The 16,853-nt window shown below is 40.9% G+C and overlaps 2 protein-coding genes across 5 annotated transcripts in view; one reads left to right on the top strand and one right to left on the bottom strand.

Annotated features, from left to right (window-relative positions):
• Nucleotides 1-16,853, bottom strand: part of LOC134372946 (zinc finger protein 208-like) — a 563,224-nt gene that overhangs the window by 253,352 nt on the left and 293,019 nt on the right.
• The window catches only part of LOC134372927 (zinc finger protein 83-like), a 49,174-nt gene continuing 35,178 nt past the window's right edge, over nucleotides 2,858-16,853 (top strand). For 3 of the 4 annotated variants that reach the window (XR_010022914.1, XM_063090263.1, XM_063090262.1), the window contains exons 1-5: nucleotides 2,858-2,935; nucleotides 4,519-4,608; nucleotides 8,579-8,705; nucleotides 9,201-9,332; nucleotides 12,198-12,257. Coding sequence is in view for 3 of the 4 variants with exons in the window: in XM_063090263.1 (XP_062946333.1) it covers nucleotides 4,594-4,608; nucleotides 8,579-8,705; nucleotides 9,201-9,332; nucleotides 12,198-12,257 (334 nt within the window). In the remaining variant the exon portion in view is untranslated. Of the gene's footprint in view, nucleotides 2,936-4,518; nucleotides 4,609-8,578; nucleotides 8,706-9,200; nucleotides 9,333-10,427; nucleotides 10,542-12,197; nucleotides 12,258-16,853 lie in introns of those variants that run through there. The other variant, XM_063090264.1, reaches the window with a different exon arrangement.

Below are 16,853 nucleotides of genomic sequence, written 5' to 3'. Positions count from 1 at the left end.
TTAGGTTTTTGTTCAATTTAACTTTTCACAGCCCCCTGAGTTTGGAGATTTACAACCAAACTTTCAACAAAGAATGATGTCTCTTGTATGTGACCCAAACACACACAATGCAGGCAACATGAACAGGCAGGGCCTTTCATTCAAAGACTGAAGTATGGGGAAAGTTTGTTATTATTAGTAGTTGCTTAAATTTTCTCATGTTTCACTTTTCAGATAGAATACATGTATTTATTACTTTTTGAATTTTGCTTAATGTTATATATCTAGCGACAATGTTGAGGTTTACTCCAACCCTATAATTCTAGAAAATAGCAAAGGTTAGAGAACCACCACAAAATACTCCCTCTGCCCAACCCTTTGTTTTCCTGGAAACAACTTACTGCAAAAAAACCACACTTCCCCACAGCACTCCATTAACTCTGATTATAGTCCCCTAGTTTACATAGGAAAAAGCCAGACACAGACCCTCCAAGCTCCCATCCTTGTCTTAGCAAGGATCACTGAATTTTTTTCCTTCTCATCCATGGGAACAATGTTTGTTAATCTTCACCCCTTCCAGACCCTGACCTTGGACATTGTAATCGAGAATAACTTCTCTTCCTGAACACCCTCTCCCAAAAGAAGGCTGGCCTTCAGATAAAACATTTTAAATAACTGTAGGTCATGCCAGCTGCTCATCCACTGCTCCATATCTGATGCTTTCTAGCCTCGTTTCTCCTCTTCTGTGTGACTCAGACATTCGCAGACCTTGTGCATGGAGCATTCTTGCTATTGCAATAACCCTTTGAATAAAATGTCTCCTAACCTCAGATTAAATTTGTGTTTTGACAGTGGTTAATATTTCCATTGTTCCATCTGTGTTAGAACAAGTATATGTGTATTCTCTTTATTTGTGGCAAAGGCTATAATATATACTCAATAGGTAAAAGTAGTTGTGTTTTAAAATTTTTTGAACCCTTAATAATTTGCATCTGTCTTATTATGACATTACAGGGAGGCATATGTCAAAATTTGTGATTAAGGAAATATCTTTTTTTTATTTCATGTGAATAAATATGTCCACGCTGCTGTCTTGAACATTTTAGAAGCAACAAAACTCTCCATATACAAAATGGATTCATGACTTTCAGCTATAACCAGTATCCACTTTACTAGCCTTAGTTTAATGAATAGCTCTACAATTTGCTCATTTTCTTCCTTGGTATCATGAAAGTCTATGCTGGAAGTTCTTTCTTGGCAACATGGCTACTTGCATATACTGAATAATCTACCTTTTACAGATCTCAAAATCTATCAAAGTCACTGCATCTCTTAACAACGTTCTTATATATTCTCTTGTATTCGTTTGTGTGCCAAGCCAGGACATGGTGCTCATTTGAACCTGCTGGTTTTTTTTTTTTTTTTTTTTTTTTTTTTTCTCTTTCATGTGTTTTCCTCTTAACCTGCTAATATTTTAAATATCCTAATTTTCATATATAAACATGATTATATCTGAAGTGATTACCACTTCCAGATTGATGGAACCTTCCACACATAAAGATGTGAGAGAAAAACATACTTCCTAATATATGTTAACTCACAGATATCGCCATAAAATTATTGCTGAATGAAATGAGGCTATTTAAAATTTGATAATTTAGTTTTACTTTCTTCAGGGTTCTTATGAAAGAGAATAAATTGCCTACCCAATACTTTCAGAAATACTGCAAAATTAATTATTCTTTAGGTGAAAATAAGTGGTATCCACACCTAACAGAACACTCAGGAAAAGAAAACAAAGACAAGGCCTTAATTAGGTTACAATTATTAAATAAAATGTACATTAAAAAAAACTTTCAGAATGCACGTAAAGGGAATTTGAAATTACATCATATTTAGAAATTATTGACTTAAGCCAATTTTGACCTAAAAAGAAAGTTTGTCTCACGAATTTGAGGTTAACGTATCTCAAGAACAGAGTAACAAGTGTGAGGAAGAACTGCATAATCTATACCCATTTTTTTAAAGTTATGGCTTTTTATTTAAATTAACCTAAGTTGTCACTGACCTTAGCCCTCCACGTCCAACGCTACGAGTGTTGTCCCTATGATCGTTTCTGGAACTGAGGACTGGGTTGACTCTCTCCAGAGTGACTGAGGAACAGAAATGGAAAGAATCTCTATTCTGTTCTGTTCTGAGTCAGCCTGAAGTTGCACATTCTGCCCAGGCAGAGTTTTTGCATTTCACATTCTAGTTTGCATCCTCTTAGACAATTCCAGGGGTTTGTACTTAAACTGCAGGATTCTTCCCGGATCCAAACACCGCCCCACGCTGACCACCCCGATTGCCTCCCCTCAGCGAGATCCCCGTTCCCAAACCGCTGAGTTACTTAGACCCGCCGGTCGGAGGCCTCTAAAACCCCGAAAACAAAGGCCTGCTGGGAGCTAAGACTAGGAAAGCGCAGGCCCCGCCCGGACTCCGCCCCCCCAACTAGCGATCCCTCCCCAGACCTGACGTGCCCCCCGCGCTCTCGCCCTGGGCCATCGCGCCCCGCCCCGATCCCGCCCCATCCTCTCGCGATCCCTTCCCATGCCTGGCCTCTCTGTACGCCCCGCCCCTTGCCCGTCACGCTCCGAGCAGGCCCCGCCCCGCCCCGATCCCGCCCCATCCTCTCGCGATCCCTTCCCATGCCTGGCCTCTCTGTACGCCCCGCCCCTTGCCCGTCGCGCTCCGAGCAGGCCCCGCCCCGCCCCGCCCCCGCCCCACGCTTTCGCGATCCCGGCCCAGACCGGGCCTCTTCCCACGCCCCGCCCCTTGTCCGTCGCGCTCCGCCCAGACCCCGCCCCACCCCCGCCCACCGTCTCGGGTCTCTGACCAGGTCTGGCTTCTCCCTGAGTTCGCCGTTTTCTGCAGACCCGGAAGCGGATCGCGTGGAGTGAAGGTCACATCGCGGCGCGTGAGTTTTCCTCTATCTAAATTAAGTCTGAGCTTCGCAGTCCCCCAACGAGTCTATATCCTGAATCTGGGGGTCTGTACAAACCTTAAAACCCCCACACCGCCCCCTCCACCTCAAGTAAATTCAACGTCGCCGTGAAAGTCCGGGGGTCGCTTCCCCTGGTGTCTGCCTCCCGTCTTTCTGCCCTCGGGCCGTGAAGACACCTCCTTTCGCGTCGTTTTCCTGCTTAAAAACCTTTACCGACCTCTCTGCCTGCCCTGTGCCAAGTGACGTCCTCGCCCGTGACGTGGCTTCACGCCGTTTTGGTCACGCAAGCCTCATCCTTTTGGCATCTTGGAGGGCAGCGCCGGCCGCCTCGGTTCAGGAGAGGCCTCGTCCTCTTCGTGGTGCTGGGATTCTGCAAACCCACCCCCCACTCTCCTAATCCGTCCCCCTCCGCGCGCCCCACCCCCGTCTTTCTTGGGCCAGACCCTTGTGCGCCACAGGCCTCCCCTTTCCAGTTGGCGCTTCCCTTGATCCCGCGCCGGAGGAGGTGACTTGGGCCTGCGTTTTGACATGCAGTGTTCTTCTCTAATTATACCTCACTGGAAAATGCGACGCCAGCATCTGTTTGTTCCCCCTCCCTGTGAGTTTGTGGGCAAGGGGGATCAGGAGAAAAACGGAGAGCAGCTGAGAAGGAGAAGAACTGAGAGACGAGAAGAACGAGGGAAACCCGTAAACAGATGGCAAAGTAAAAGATGGGCGAAAGATTTGCAAAGAGACAGGAAGAGTGAAAGTCGAGTAGTGCCCAGGTGCAGTGGGCAGCAGAGGACCATCTTTCTTTCTTTTTTATTGAATCATAGTTGATAATACATATTTTTGGGGTTCAATGTTGACATATGTTGATCAAATCATTATTACTAGCATATATATTGTTACAAATTGTACTTGCTCTTTATGCCCCTTGTCCAATCTCTCCCTATCCCCCCTCCCTCCCCCCTCCCACCACCGATAACCTTAGATTTCTTCTCTCCCTCTTAAAGTGTAGTGGTTACTCTGTTGATTTGTTGCCTATATGATCTGTCCAATGCTGAGAGGTGTGTTCAGGTCTCCCAATATTATCATAGAGCAGATGCTTCTTCTGTCACTCTGGAATGGGCTTTGTGGAGAGAGACATCCTCTTTTCTTTGATCTCTGCTGGTGACTTCCCTTGTGTCAATGCACTCCAGTGGCTGGTGGACCATCTGCGTGGTGGTTGTGATGTCTAGCCACTTTTGCATCAGCTATGGTTGCTGTGGTGGGCCACCCACACAGAGGTGATGTTTTTGGCATGCTTCTTGTCACTGGCAGTGTGCCTGGTTGTGGGTGGGGGCTTTGGTCTCTGAATCGATGCCCTGAGCCCCCAGGTGGGGTCCTGAGGCACTGGTGGTGTGCGTGGTTGTGGGTGGGGGTTCCGGTCCCCAACTCCGTGCCCTGGGTCCCTAGGCGGGGCCCCAAAGAGGACCGTCTTTCTACATGGTGAGGTCTTCCATGTGAATGTGGTTGTAGCACAGGAAGGTAGTGTGTTGATTCTAAGCACTTAATGGCATATTTTCAATATTCAGGATTGACTTCTAAAGACTCAGTTTCGTGAAGAAGAAGCCTGGAAGAGGAGGAGGAGTAAAGAAAGGGAATCAGGAATGGCTCTTACTCAGGTAAAGTGATGTTCTTGGTTGACTGTTCTGTGTCCTTCCTTTCTGAAATGTGAGCATTGCATTTGCTAATCTTCTGTGACTGTGAAGTATCCTGTCTGACATGTTTACTCACACTAACCCATGCCATCCCTCAGTCCCTCTCATCTCCAGTTTGATTCCATCTCACCATGACCCAGTGATGTGAGGAGTCTCCACTGGACATGGTCCTGGGAAGGGCTTCCCTCCCAGACATAGATTGGAGACAGGGTGTGGGCCCCATGGTGTGAGTGCTGTTGGGCAGCAGGGATTGTTTAGGGCCCACATCTGGGTGCACTGTCAGCACTTTGTAGATCAGAAATAGAGGAAGTGCACATGGAAGTCATGTATTAATGTACACAAATACCTGGTATGTTCTGGAGAAAGAAATCAAGGAGGGGATGACTTTTCTGTCTGATCTCATACTACATTTGTACATAAAAGAGTGGGTCATTGTGTGTCTGACTCCAAAATCTTAATGATTTGGAATGTAATGTAACATTCCAACACAGAAATCAGTGATAGAAAGTGTTTGTTCTATCACCATTTAAAAAATATGAAATTAACCTAATAGTAGGAGAGTCTTTAAACCATTCTCAGCACATCCATCCTATGGAGACTGTGGTGTTCCTGCAGAACCTTTGTGCAACAGGTGTTTTACATAAAAATGGTTATAGTTTTGCTCAGATATTGGAGCAGAATTTCTTTGTCATCAGAGAGGATGGAGCCATATTCTCATTTCACCTGTTGCTATTAAATATGTATTTTTTATTTTAAACATCACATCATGTAAATGTTGTTTTATGATAAAACTTTAAACAAAGATGCAGCTTAGCCCCTAAGACATGGTGACCTAAAAGAAAAAGCAGACATATAAAGCATAGGATTTATAGAGACAATGTGTTGATTGCAACTAGGAAAGTGCATTGGTCAGTTCACCGTAAGAAATACACTCCAAAGAGAGCCAGCAGAGCTTAGCGTTTTATATTCAGAAGAAAGAAAGGATTAAAGGAGAGACAGAAGACAGCCTAGACTAATCATTTCAGTTCTTCTGTTAGTTGTAAATGATGTATAGATTTGGGATTGTTACTAGGTTACATCCTGCATTTTAGGGATCTAGGGTAAGGATTATAGGAAACATTCTAGGTTATTTTATGACATTTGGTGCCATCACTGTTGCTTCTGTGTAAAAATGGTCTTATGATAATATTTTCCATGACATATGGATATGACTATCGACTTATTGCAGACCTGGTTAGAGCAGATTTTTTTGTTACCAGACATAAAGCATACTCTTTCCTGTCAGTCTTCCACCTTCCCTCATGTCTCGATAGGGGACTACTGTTGTCAGTTCTGTGGCAGGAGTCAGGGCAAGTCTTGTACAAATGTATTTCTACATCATTATGAGGTTTTAGAAAAAATTCTTCCGTGAATGTTTTATTGTGATGTTTTATTTTGCACGTTTTCATTTTAGGTTACATGGATAGCTTGCTTTTCTACATCCTCCTTGGAGTATTCTCTGAATGAGGACATGCAGGTCCTTTACAGTTTTTCACTATTAGAAAAAATGCCGTGGTGGCTGCCTCTGTACACGCCTACATTGCTACATGTATCTTGAAGGCTTTTTCAGGTTGGGCAATTAAAAGAGTGATTGCTTCTTCTAGGATGACACATTTCATATTTTTCTAGATTTGGCAAGATTTCCTCCTACTTCCAATACAAAGGAACCCTCTCTCAGCAATAATGTATGAGATTTTCCCCTCATTTAAACAAAACTTGCTGCTATGTTCTTTTTATGTTTTGGATATCTAGGGTAATGACAACCCTTTGTACTTTCCCTTTCCAATTTCTTGTGAGTCTTTGTAGGTTTCATTATTTTGTGGATGTATATGTATTAAATGGGTTTTCATATTTTGCTCCATTTTCTTTTTGTGTGTTTATAGGAGCTATTTCGTTTGGGTTTTTTTGGCAGCTGTCCGGTAGGAGGATCCAAACCCTTGACCTCGGTGTTACAGAAGTTATTTTATATTCTGTGGTTTAAGTCTTTTATATATGTCCTGTTGTCCTTTTCCAGGTTGAAACCTTTTCTTAGTGTGAAACAAATCTTTTTCTTTATGCCTCCTGTTTTTTCTTGTGTGTTTGTCTCATAATGATTTGGAAAGGCTTGCTTAGTGCGTGGTTACAAAATACTGTGTTTCATTTAGTTCCAAAGTTTCATTGCTTATAATTTTCTTTACATGTCTATTTAATTTGAATTTTCATGTATATCTTATTGTACGTTTTTCATTTAATTCATTTTAAAGTCTTAGGTAATACATGTCAAAACAGGTTCATATGTAGTTTGGCAAACTCCTCCATTTCCTTTTTTTTTTTTCCAAAAAATATTTTGGTTCTTCTTTGACATGATACAAATTTTATTGAAATCCCACCTATTTCTTTTGTGTTGTAATGGCTGTGAATTTCTATTGTCATAGATGTCTTTACATCAGCATGTCTTCCAATAATGATTGAGTTTTCTGGTCTTTGATCATGTCTTTGTTGTATCTCTCACTAAAGTTTGCTTGTTTGTTTACAGTTCAGTAATGTCAGTATTTTAACATCATTGTACAATGTATCTCTAGAACTTTTTCATATTGTAAAACTGAAACTCCATACCCAGTATATACTAATTCCTTCTCTGATCTTTCTACAGAGTTTGTCAAGCATTTTTAGGTGTTTCATATGAGTGGAGTCACACAGTACTTGTCCTTTTCTGGCTGGCTTATTTCTCTTAGCATAGTGTGCTTGAATTTCATATATGTTGTAGCATGTGACAGGATTTCCTCCTTTTTAAAGGCTGAATAATATTCCATTACATGTATATACCATATTTTCTTTATCCGTGTTGATAGGCATGTTGGTTGCTTCCTCTTCTTGGCGATTGTGTATGATGCTGTGAGGATCATGGGTTTGCAAATTTCTCTTCAAGAGTCTGCTTTCAATTCTTTAACATATATATATCTCCAGAAGTGGAATTGCTAGATCATGCAGTAGTTCTATCTTTAATTTTTTGACTTGTATAATGAATGCACCATTTTACATTCCCACCAGCAATGCACAGAGTTCTAATTTCTCCACATGCTCTCTAATACTTGTTTTTTTCTGTTCTATCAAAATGTCCATCCCAATGGGTATGAAGTGTTATCTTTTTGTGGTGTTTATTTGCATTTGTCTTATGATTAGTGATAGAGTATCATTTCATATGCTTACTGGCTATTTGTTTACCTTCTTTGGAGTGGTGTTTATTCAATGCAATTGCCTATTCTTTTTTATTTTTTTGGTGGCTGGCCTGTATGGATATCTGAACCCTTGACCTTGGTGTTACAAGGCAGCACTCTAACCAACTAAGCTAACCAGCCAGCCCAACTATCCATTCTTTAATCGGGGTATTTTTGTTGTTGTTGAGTTGTACAAGTTCCTTATATAAGTTGGATATTAACGCTTGTCAGATATATGATTTGCAAATCTGTTCTTTTATTCTGTAGGTTGCCTTTTCCCTATTTTGATTGTTTCCTTTGATGCAGAGAAGTTTTTAAATTGAATGTAGTTCCATTTGTGTGTTTTTGCTTTTCTGGCCCGTGCTTTTGGTGTTGTATCCAAAAAATCCTTGTCAAATTCAGGCACCCCTTCAGAGATAACCCTGTGTTGTCTTTTTGTCTATTTCTTGTATTTCTTGTACTTCTTATATTGTCCATGAAAATGAAAAATCCACGTTGATTAGGATATTATAACTGCTGATGGGAGAGTATAATGAAATACAATTAGGGAGACATAATGTTCTTTAAAGTACCTCACATGGGTATGTTAGAATGCTCACTTCAATCAGATCAATCCTTACAAATCTCCCCGCTTCTCATTTTGTGTAATGGTAAGAACTCTCCCAATAACCCATTGGCAAAATGTGTTTTTATTTCAGAGTTCTTTGACATTCAGGGATGTGGCCATAGAATTCTCTCAGGAGGAGTGGAAGTGCCTGGACTCTGCTCAGAGGACTTTATACAGGGATGTGATGTTGGAGAACTACAGGAACCTAGTCTCCCTGGGTGAGGATAACTTCCCTCCAGAAATTGGGATCTTCCCTTACAGAAAAATCTGCCCTTGTATGTCTTTTCATTTTCCCTTGTGTGCCTCATGGGGGCAGCACTTGACTAAGATTGAAGCTGTTTTGACTTAGAAATGAAAAGCTTTACAGTGCAGCATCTGGACTTTAACTGTCCCCTTTCTTCAGATGTTCTGATGTTCCCCCTTTGTGATGTATCATTGGGTGGTTTGAGAACTTAAGTATTCATAAAACCTTATGGCACACTTAAAATTTCCAGTTCCTTGGTTTCTATCCCTGTGCTTTTGATTCAGTAGTCCTTGGAAGGTAACTAGATATCTGCATATTAGTGTTTTTTAAGCATTCAGAAGGAGGCAATCAGTGGATGAATTTGTGAAATATTATTTTAGATCCAGCTGTAATGTTCACTCTCTTACCTAATCATGGGCTTGGGAGTCCGGAAAAGTCACAACACATCATGTTTCTTTCTTATTATCAGCAGAAATCTCTGTTTCTGAACTGAGTGTTATCTCCATGTTGGAGCAAGAGAAAGAGCCCTGGACTGTCGAAAGCCAAATGAAAATAGCAAGAAACCCAAATGGATGGGAATGCATCAAAGGTGTGAACACAGGTAAGATATCAAATGTGCAGAAGAGAAGCCACACCATTAAATAGTGTTTGGGAAGCTCTCCGCAAGCAGAGCAGTTCTGTGGGAAAACAAATGTTTATATACCATGAGCTCTCAAGGAAATATTTTTTTGTCCTCACTTATCATTCTGTTCTTCAGATGTGTAATAATTTATCTTTTGCCCTCCACTGGTGCTACATCTGAAATAGAGACAAAGGCAAAGTCTTTATCACAATGGACAACACTCTATCATCTGGCTTCTGTGAACTCTTTGGTCCTTGACACGGAGTGGCTTGGTGTGGGCTGTTTAAGTTCTCTGTCCTGATTGACCAGAACTGAGGCAGCCATAGATCTGACACCTTGCCCTATTCAGGTTCCACCCCATTTCCTGTACTCGAAAGTAAAACTTCTCTTCCTTTTCATCTGGGGCCTCAGAAACTGCATGGAGGTGTCTCAAGCCCTCTTTGCTTGTTCAGTTCTGTTGGAGATAGGAAAAAGCCAAAGTGTTTTTCCTATTCTCACATGCCAGTCAACACAGAATACTTCATTTATGGTCACCAAAATGTGTGGGGATTTATTCCTACCAAGAACCAATTCTAGGGTGGACATCAACAGGGTGTCCTGTAATTCTGTTAAATTCTGACACTGTCTACCTGGAATTAGATTCAGATCCCAGAGGTCAAGGCTTGATTTCCCAAGATTGCTCCCAACTTCAGGTGCCAATTGCAAGTAGTTGATTGTTACCTATTCTTCTAACTGACTGCCTGTAACTCAGGGTTCCCATGACCTCTTTTTTGGGTTTGGTCATTTTGCTAGGATGGCTCACAGAACTCAGGGGATCACTTTCTTACATTTACCAGTTTATTATAAAGTATATCTCAAAAGGTACAGGTGAACAGCTAGATAAGGAGATGTACAAGGCAAGGTACATGGGAAGGGGTATCGAGATTCCATGACATCTCTGAGCGCACCACTCCCCAGGCACCTCCATGCATTCAGAATTTGGAAGCTCTCTAAATTCTGGTGTTTTTATGAAGGCTCCATCATGTAGGCATGATCCATTATTATCTCAAGCTCCAGCCCTGTTTTTCTTCCTAGAGGATGGAGACAGGACCGTAACTTCCACACTTCTAATCTTGGCTTGGTCTTTCTGGTGACCAGCCCCATCTATGTGACCGCCAGAGTTGCCTCATTAGAAGAAATCAGGCTCCTATCACCCAGGAAATTTCTAGGGATTAGGGGCTTTGTGTCAAGAACCTGCCAAGAGAGCAAGATGTATATTTCTTCTCCTTTCACAAGGTATCTCAGCCAGTCTTCAGTTCTCCTTTTTTCACACTTTACTGATGTGTGTAATTGGGGTGTAGGTCATTACTTGGCAGAACTGTAAGCACAGTCAACAGAAAGACCCTGTTATTTTGATCCCCAGTTCTACATGGAGAGCATGTCTCACTGGAATTATGCCTCCATTTTTAATTCTACCCTGATTTGTTTTTTGTTTTGTTTTCTTTGTTTGATTTTTGGTTTTCGGCAGCTGGCTGGTACAGGGATCTGAACCTGTGACCTTGGTGTTACCAGCACCATGCTCTTCATTTGTTTAAGCCAGTGCTAATTTCATGTTGTACATTTCCATGTGTTATAAATGAACTTGGTTTTTATGTATTTAATCATCAGTTCCATATCTTTTATGATACTCTTTGTGTTCTTTGTTTTATATCTGCACTTTGTGGAACTGGTGTATTAGAACAATGAATACTGATTTATTTATTTTAGAATAAGATTTCCCTCTTTAGTGCAGAGGGTATGGCTTCACATGTAACACCGACACAAACTCCAAAACTTTCTAAAGATAGTTTTAATTATTCCTTTTACTTCTGTTTCACCTGACTTAGTACCTATTATTAAAGTACACTTTTTTCACTTGAATTATTATAATGTGCAAATAGGAGTTTTTGATATCTCAAGAATATATTCTTTTTATTAAGTTACTTTCTTAATTTCAAAAATATTAAATTGACTTGTCCTCATTTGTTAAGACACATTGTGTTTTCTATAGTGTGTTTTCAATTTTCTAAGCATAATTTGTGCATATTATTTAAATTTTACTCTTAGTTTTTGGGAACAAATGCTATATTCTAATAATTTTTCTCCCTGTCTAGATTCATCATATCCATGTCAATATACTAAATTAATACTTAAATATCTCATAGTATTTTACAAGACACATAACCCATTTCTTTTGTTTCATGGACTTCTCCACTGTCGTTTATATCACACGTATCTTCTGCAAAATTTCTGGAGTTCTGGAAATTGCATTCTTGAGTTGACCCATGAAGACTGTTTTATTTCTTATCTTTCTTCTATCTGAATTTCCTGTAATGTTCAGCTGGTCCCTGTGAACCCACCTCCTGGCACTGGCCTGTTGTTCTCTGGCTCTTTTTGCTGCTTATGTTTCTGATGACCTCCTCTGTGGGTCTCCACACCACTGCCGGGAAGTGTGTCTGCACTTTGCTGCCACTAATGGTGCCCTTCAGTTCAAGCCAACTCCCTACTGTGGATCATTTATTTATTTTCTCCATTAGTTTACTTATATTCTGGTGATATTTATGAAGTCAAATTCATTGATTTGGGTGAGTGCACATTAATTTTCATTCATTCATACTAACAGCCAGATTCTAAAATACATGCAGTAGTATTACCCAGTAGCTCATATCTCTTTTTTTATTTTGTCAAATAACTTTTATAATAATTTACAGTGTATGAGCTTAGCAAAGTTAAAATATACCATGTTTTTCATGTTTGAATTTAGTTTCAGTTGATTACCATGAGTATTTAAACTCACCCCCCACCCCCATTTTCCTCTATCTCTAGCCCTGAGAACTACCATTCTGCTTTCTGTTTCTACATTTTTGACTGTTTTAGATACCGCATGTAAGTGGAATCATACAATATTTGTTTTTATTCACTTAGCATAATGTTTTCAAGTTTCATTAATGTTGTAGCATATAATAGGACTTCTATCTTTTAAAGGCTGAATAATATTCTATTGTATGAACATATGTCATTTTGTTTATCCATTTGTTTACTATAAACACCTAGTTTGCTTTCATCTCTTGGCTATTGTGAATAATACTGCTATAAACGTGGGCTTACAAATATTTCTTCCTGGCTCTGTTTTCTTTTCTTCTTCTTTTTTTTTTTTTTTTTGTTAAAGATGACTGGTAAGGGGATCTTAACCCTTGGCTTGGTGTTGTCAGCACCACACTCAGCCAGTGAGCGAACAGCCATCCCTGTATAGGATCCGAACCCACAGCCTTGTTGTTATCAGCACCGCACTCTTCTGAGTGAGCCACAGGCCGGCCCCTTCCTGGTCCTGTTTTCAGTTCTTTTGGGTATATACCCAGAAATGGAACTGTGGGTTTATATAATTCAATTTTTAATTATTTGAGGGAACATCATACAGTTGGCCCTCTGTACCTGTGGATTCTGCTTTCACAGATTCAACTAACAATGGATTCAACCTCTGTCAGATCAAAAACATTCAAAAAAAGAAATTCCAGAATGTTTCAAAAAGGAAAACTTGAATTTGCCACTTGCCTAGTACTACACTGAATTCACACAGATGAATGATGTTTAAGCAGTGTATTAGATATTATAAGTAATGTAGAGATGATTTTAAGTTTACAGGAGGGTCGTATAGGTAATATGAAAATACTTCACAATTTTATATAAGGGACTTAAGCATAAGTGGGTTTTAGTATCTGTGGGGGGCCCTAGAAGCAATCCCCGACAAATATTGAGTACTTTTCTCCATAGCAGCTGCACCATTTTATATTTCCACTAACAGGGCTCCCATTTCTCCACATCCTTGTCAACACTTCCTATTTTCTGTTCTTTTTTGACAGTAGATATCTCTGTGGGTGTGAAGTGATGGTATCTCACTGTGTTATGTGTATGGATTTCTGTAATGATTGGTGATGTTTTGCATCTTTTCATGTGCTTGTTGGTCATTTGTATATCATTTGTGGAGACATGTTTATCAGTGCCTTTGTCCATTTTTTAATCACGTTATTTGTTTTTTCTGTGTGTTGACTTCTAGAAGTTTTTTTAACATTCTAATATTAACCCCTTATCAGATATATGATTTTCAAGTATTTTCTCCTTCTCCATTGGTTTTCTTTTTTCTTTTTTTTTTTTTTTAAAAGATGACCAGTAAGGGGATCTTAACCCTTGACTTGGTGTTGTCAGCACCACGCTCAGCCAGTGAGCGAACCGGCCATCCGTATATGGGATCCGAACCCGGGGCCTTGGTGTTATCAGCACCACACTCTCCCGAGTGAGCCACGGGCCGGCCCCTCCATTGGTTTTCTTTACACTTTGTTAATTGATATTTTTCTGAATATTTTATCTATTTTTTCTTTTGTTGTCTGCGCTTTTGGTGTCATATCCAGGAAATTATTGTCAAATTCAGTGTCATGAACATTTTTGCCTATGTTTTAGGAGTTTTGTAGTTTTAGGTCTTCTCTATTGGTCATGGATCCATACTGAGTTAATTTTTGTGTGTGGTATAAAGAGCCCAGTTTCGTTCTTTTGCATGTGGATATCCAGTTTTTCTAACACAATTTGTTGATGTGGTTGGTTTTTTTCTAATAGATGGTCTTGGTGCTCTTGTTAAGATAGTTTGAGCATATAATATGAGGGTTTGTTTCTGGCTTCTTTATTCTGTTCTATTGTAATATATGTCTCTCTTCATACCAGTACAGCACTGTTTTGATTACTATAGCTTTGTGCCAAATATTGAAACCACACAGTGTGAAACCTTCAAGTTTTTTTTCTTCAAGTCTTTTTTTTGCTATTTGGGGTTCTCTGCTATTCTGCACGAATTATATCATGGATTTACCTATTTCTTTTTTTTTTTTTTGTCTTTTTCGTGACCTGCACTCAGCCAGTGAGTGCACCGGCCAGTCCTATATAGGATCCGAACCTGCGGCCGGAGCGTCGCTGTGCTCCCAGCGCTGCACTCTCCCGAGTGCGCCACGGGGTCGGCCCATGGATTTACCTATTTCTGCAAAAACAATGCCATAGGTATTTTACTATGGATTTTACTGAACATGTAACCACTTAGTCTTCCAACCTATGAACATGCAATTTCTTTGCATTTATTTGTCTTCTCTTATTTGTATAATAATATTTTATAGTTTTCAGATGACAAATCTTTCTTTGTAAAGCTTATTTCTAAGTATTTAATCTTTTTGATGCTATTGTACATGGAAGTGTTTTCATAATATGTGGACAGCCAAGGTACTGTTTTCTTAGGAGACAGTGTATCACTTCAGCTCAGGCACAGAAAAGTGTGACAACTCTGGGCAACCAAGGCATTGTTTCTCTGGGATGCCAAGTTCTGTGTTAACTCCAGAGCAAGATGGCAGGGCATTGCATCAATTGGGAAAGTTATTTTTAGTAGCTTCCCCTAGGCATTGTTTTCTTGGGAAGCAGTGTGCAGCTTTAGCACAGGCCTCTACCAGCTGGGTGCAGCAGCACCTGGGAGGGGTAGATGGAGCAGTTTACCAAGACACAGTTTCCCCAGGAGGGAGTGCATAGCTCCAGCTCCAGCCAGGGGTGGCTCCGGGCACAGCAATGACTGGGAGAGGTATAGATGGAGCTGTGGCTCCACTGCCTTTTGGCCCCACAGGGTAGTTAGTGTGTAATAGCTGTTCCCAGGTAGGGTTGAGGATATTGGTCCAACAGGAGAATGGTTCCATGGCAGCCTAGCCTCAGGGATGAAAGGGCACAGTGACCACTTACCCCCAGGCAAGACATAGAGCAGTAACCAGGTGGGCCATAGGGGACAGGGACAGTGTCAGCATTTTCTGTGGGGGGAGCACAGCTGTGTGGACTCTAGGCAGCTCTGTGAGCTGGGCTTAGTGCCTGTGAAGACTGCAAGGGTGCTAAGTGGTAAGAACTATAGGTGCCCAAGATGTTGGGCTGCTGCAATCCTCATAGTTGCATTTTCCCTGCAGGGAGAAGTTCTTCCTGGTTCCCAGCTGTTCCTGGCTGGGGGATGGTGTGGTGGAGGCCAGATGTTTCCTTTCATTCTCTGTGTGGCTGTCCTAAGTTTCTGTGTTCATCAGAGTTTCTGCCTCTCCTCTGATGTACTCTGGCACTCTCCTTCAGTTATTTTTGTTGAAATGTAGTTGTTTATTTGATATTTTGGCTTTCTTTCTGAAGGGGATGAGCAGTAGGGGCTTCTAGTCGGTCATCACATTTGTGTGCTTTAACTGAGATGCCCCTGTATGTTTTTTTCCTTTATTCTGTAAATGTAGAATATTACATGGATTGTTGCTTGTAAGCTGCAGCATCCTTACATTTCAGGAGTAAATGACATGTGGTCAAAATATGTGATCCTTTTTAATGTGCTTTTGAATTCAATTTGTTAGTATTTTGTTGAGGATTTTGGATCAAATTCACTAGGAATATTGGTTTTTTTGTTTTCTTGCATTTTCTTTCTCTGTCTTTTCTGTCAAAGTAATGGTATCTCATAGAAACAGTGGAAGCATTCCCTTCTCCTTAATATTTTGGAAAAGTTTGAGTAGAATTGGTTTGAACTTTTCTTTAAATTGTTGTGAGGCTGCCGTGCAGAAAAGGAACCAGAATACCAAATTGAGAATTTAAAAGGGGGTTTTTATTGGCTGGCCAGTGACTGTTCCTCCGAGAAAGTCTTGGAAGGAAGCAGCCCTGAGTTTAAGTTTAAGGGGTCTTTTAAAGGCACATAGTCACACAGGCAAAAAATCATATAGTCACACACTTATAGTTATCATATAGTTACACACATACATACATACTGTATTAGTCTGTTTTGTGTTGCTATAACAGAAATACCTGAGACTGGGTAACTTATAAGGAAAAGAGGTTTATTTGGCTTATGATTCTGGGACAGATGCATCTGGCACAGGCCTCAGGCTGCTTCTACTCATGGAGGAAAGTGGCAGGCAGCTGGTGGGTACAAGCAGATCACAAGCAGAGGAAGCAAGAGAGAGGAAGCAAGAGAGAGAGAGAAGGTGCCAGGGTCTTTTTAAGCAATGAGCTCTCACGGGAACTCACTCATTAATCCCCCTTCCCCCAAGGAGAGCATTAATCCATGCATGAGGGATCCGCCTCCATGACTCAATCAGTTTCCAACACTGCCACATGGGGGATCAAATTTCCATATGAGTTTTGGAGGGGACAACACATCCAGACTCCATCACATACCCTCCTGGTGTGAGGAGGGGGTTTGGGGAGGCCTAGCGCAAGCTGATAACAGAAGCTGGAAGAAGCCAGTTAATTGCTCAGGCCTGAAGGGGGTGGGTTAGGGAGGCCCAGCACAAGCTGATAACCGAAGCTGAGTGAAGTCAGTTAATCACTTAGGGATGGCAAAAACTTTCACAGGGTGGTTTCCTTCTTAGGTCGTCTAGATACATCCAGATACAGCTCTTGGTTTTATCAGTCAGGGACAGCATAGGTGGGAAACAGCAAAGGCAGGCTAAT

Source organism: Cynocephalus volans, chromosome 3 (genome assembly GCF_027409185.1).
Source record: "Cynocephalus volans isolate mCynVol1 chromosome 3, mCynVol1.pri, whole genome shotgun sequence".
In the NCBI taxonomy this organism is placed as follows: Eukaryota; Metazoa; Chordata; class Mammalia; order Dermoptera; family Cynocephalidae; genus Cynocephalus; species Cynocephalus volans.
Note: the sequence above shows the minus strand (reverse complement) of the source record. Positions and strands in the feature narration are given on the sequence as shown.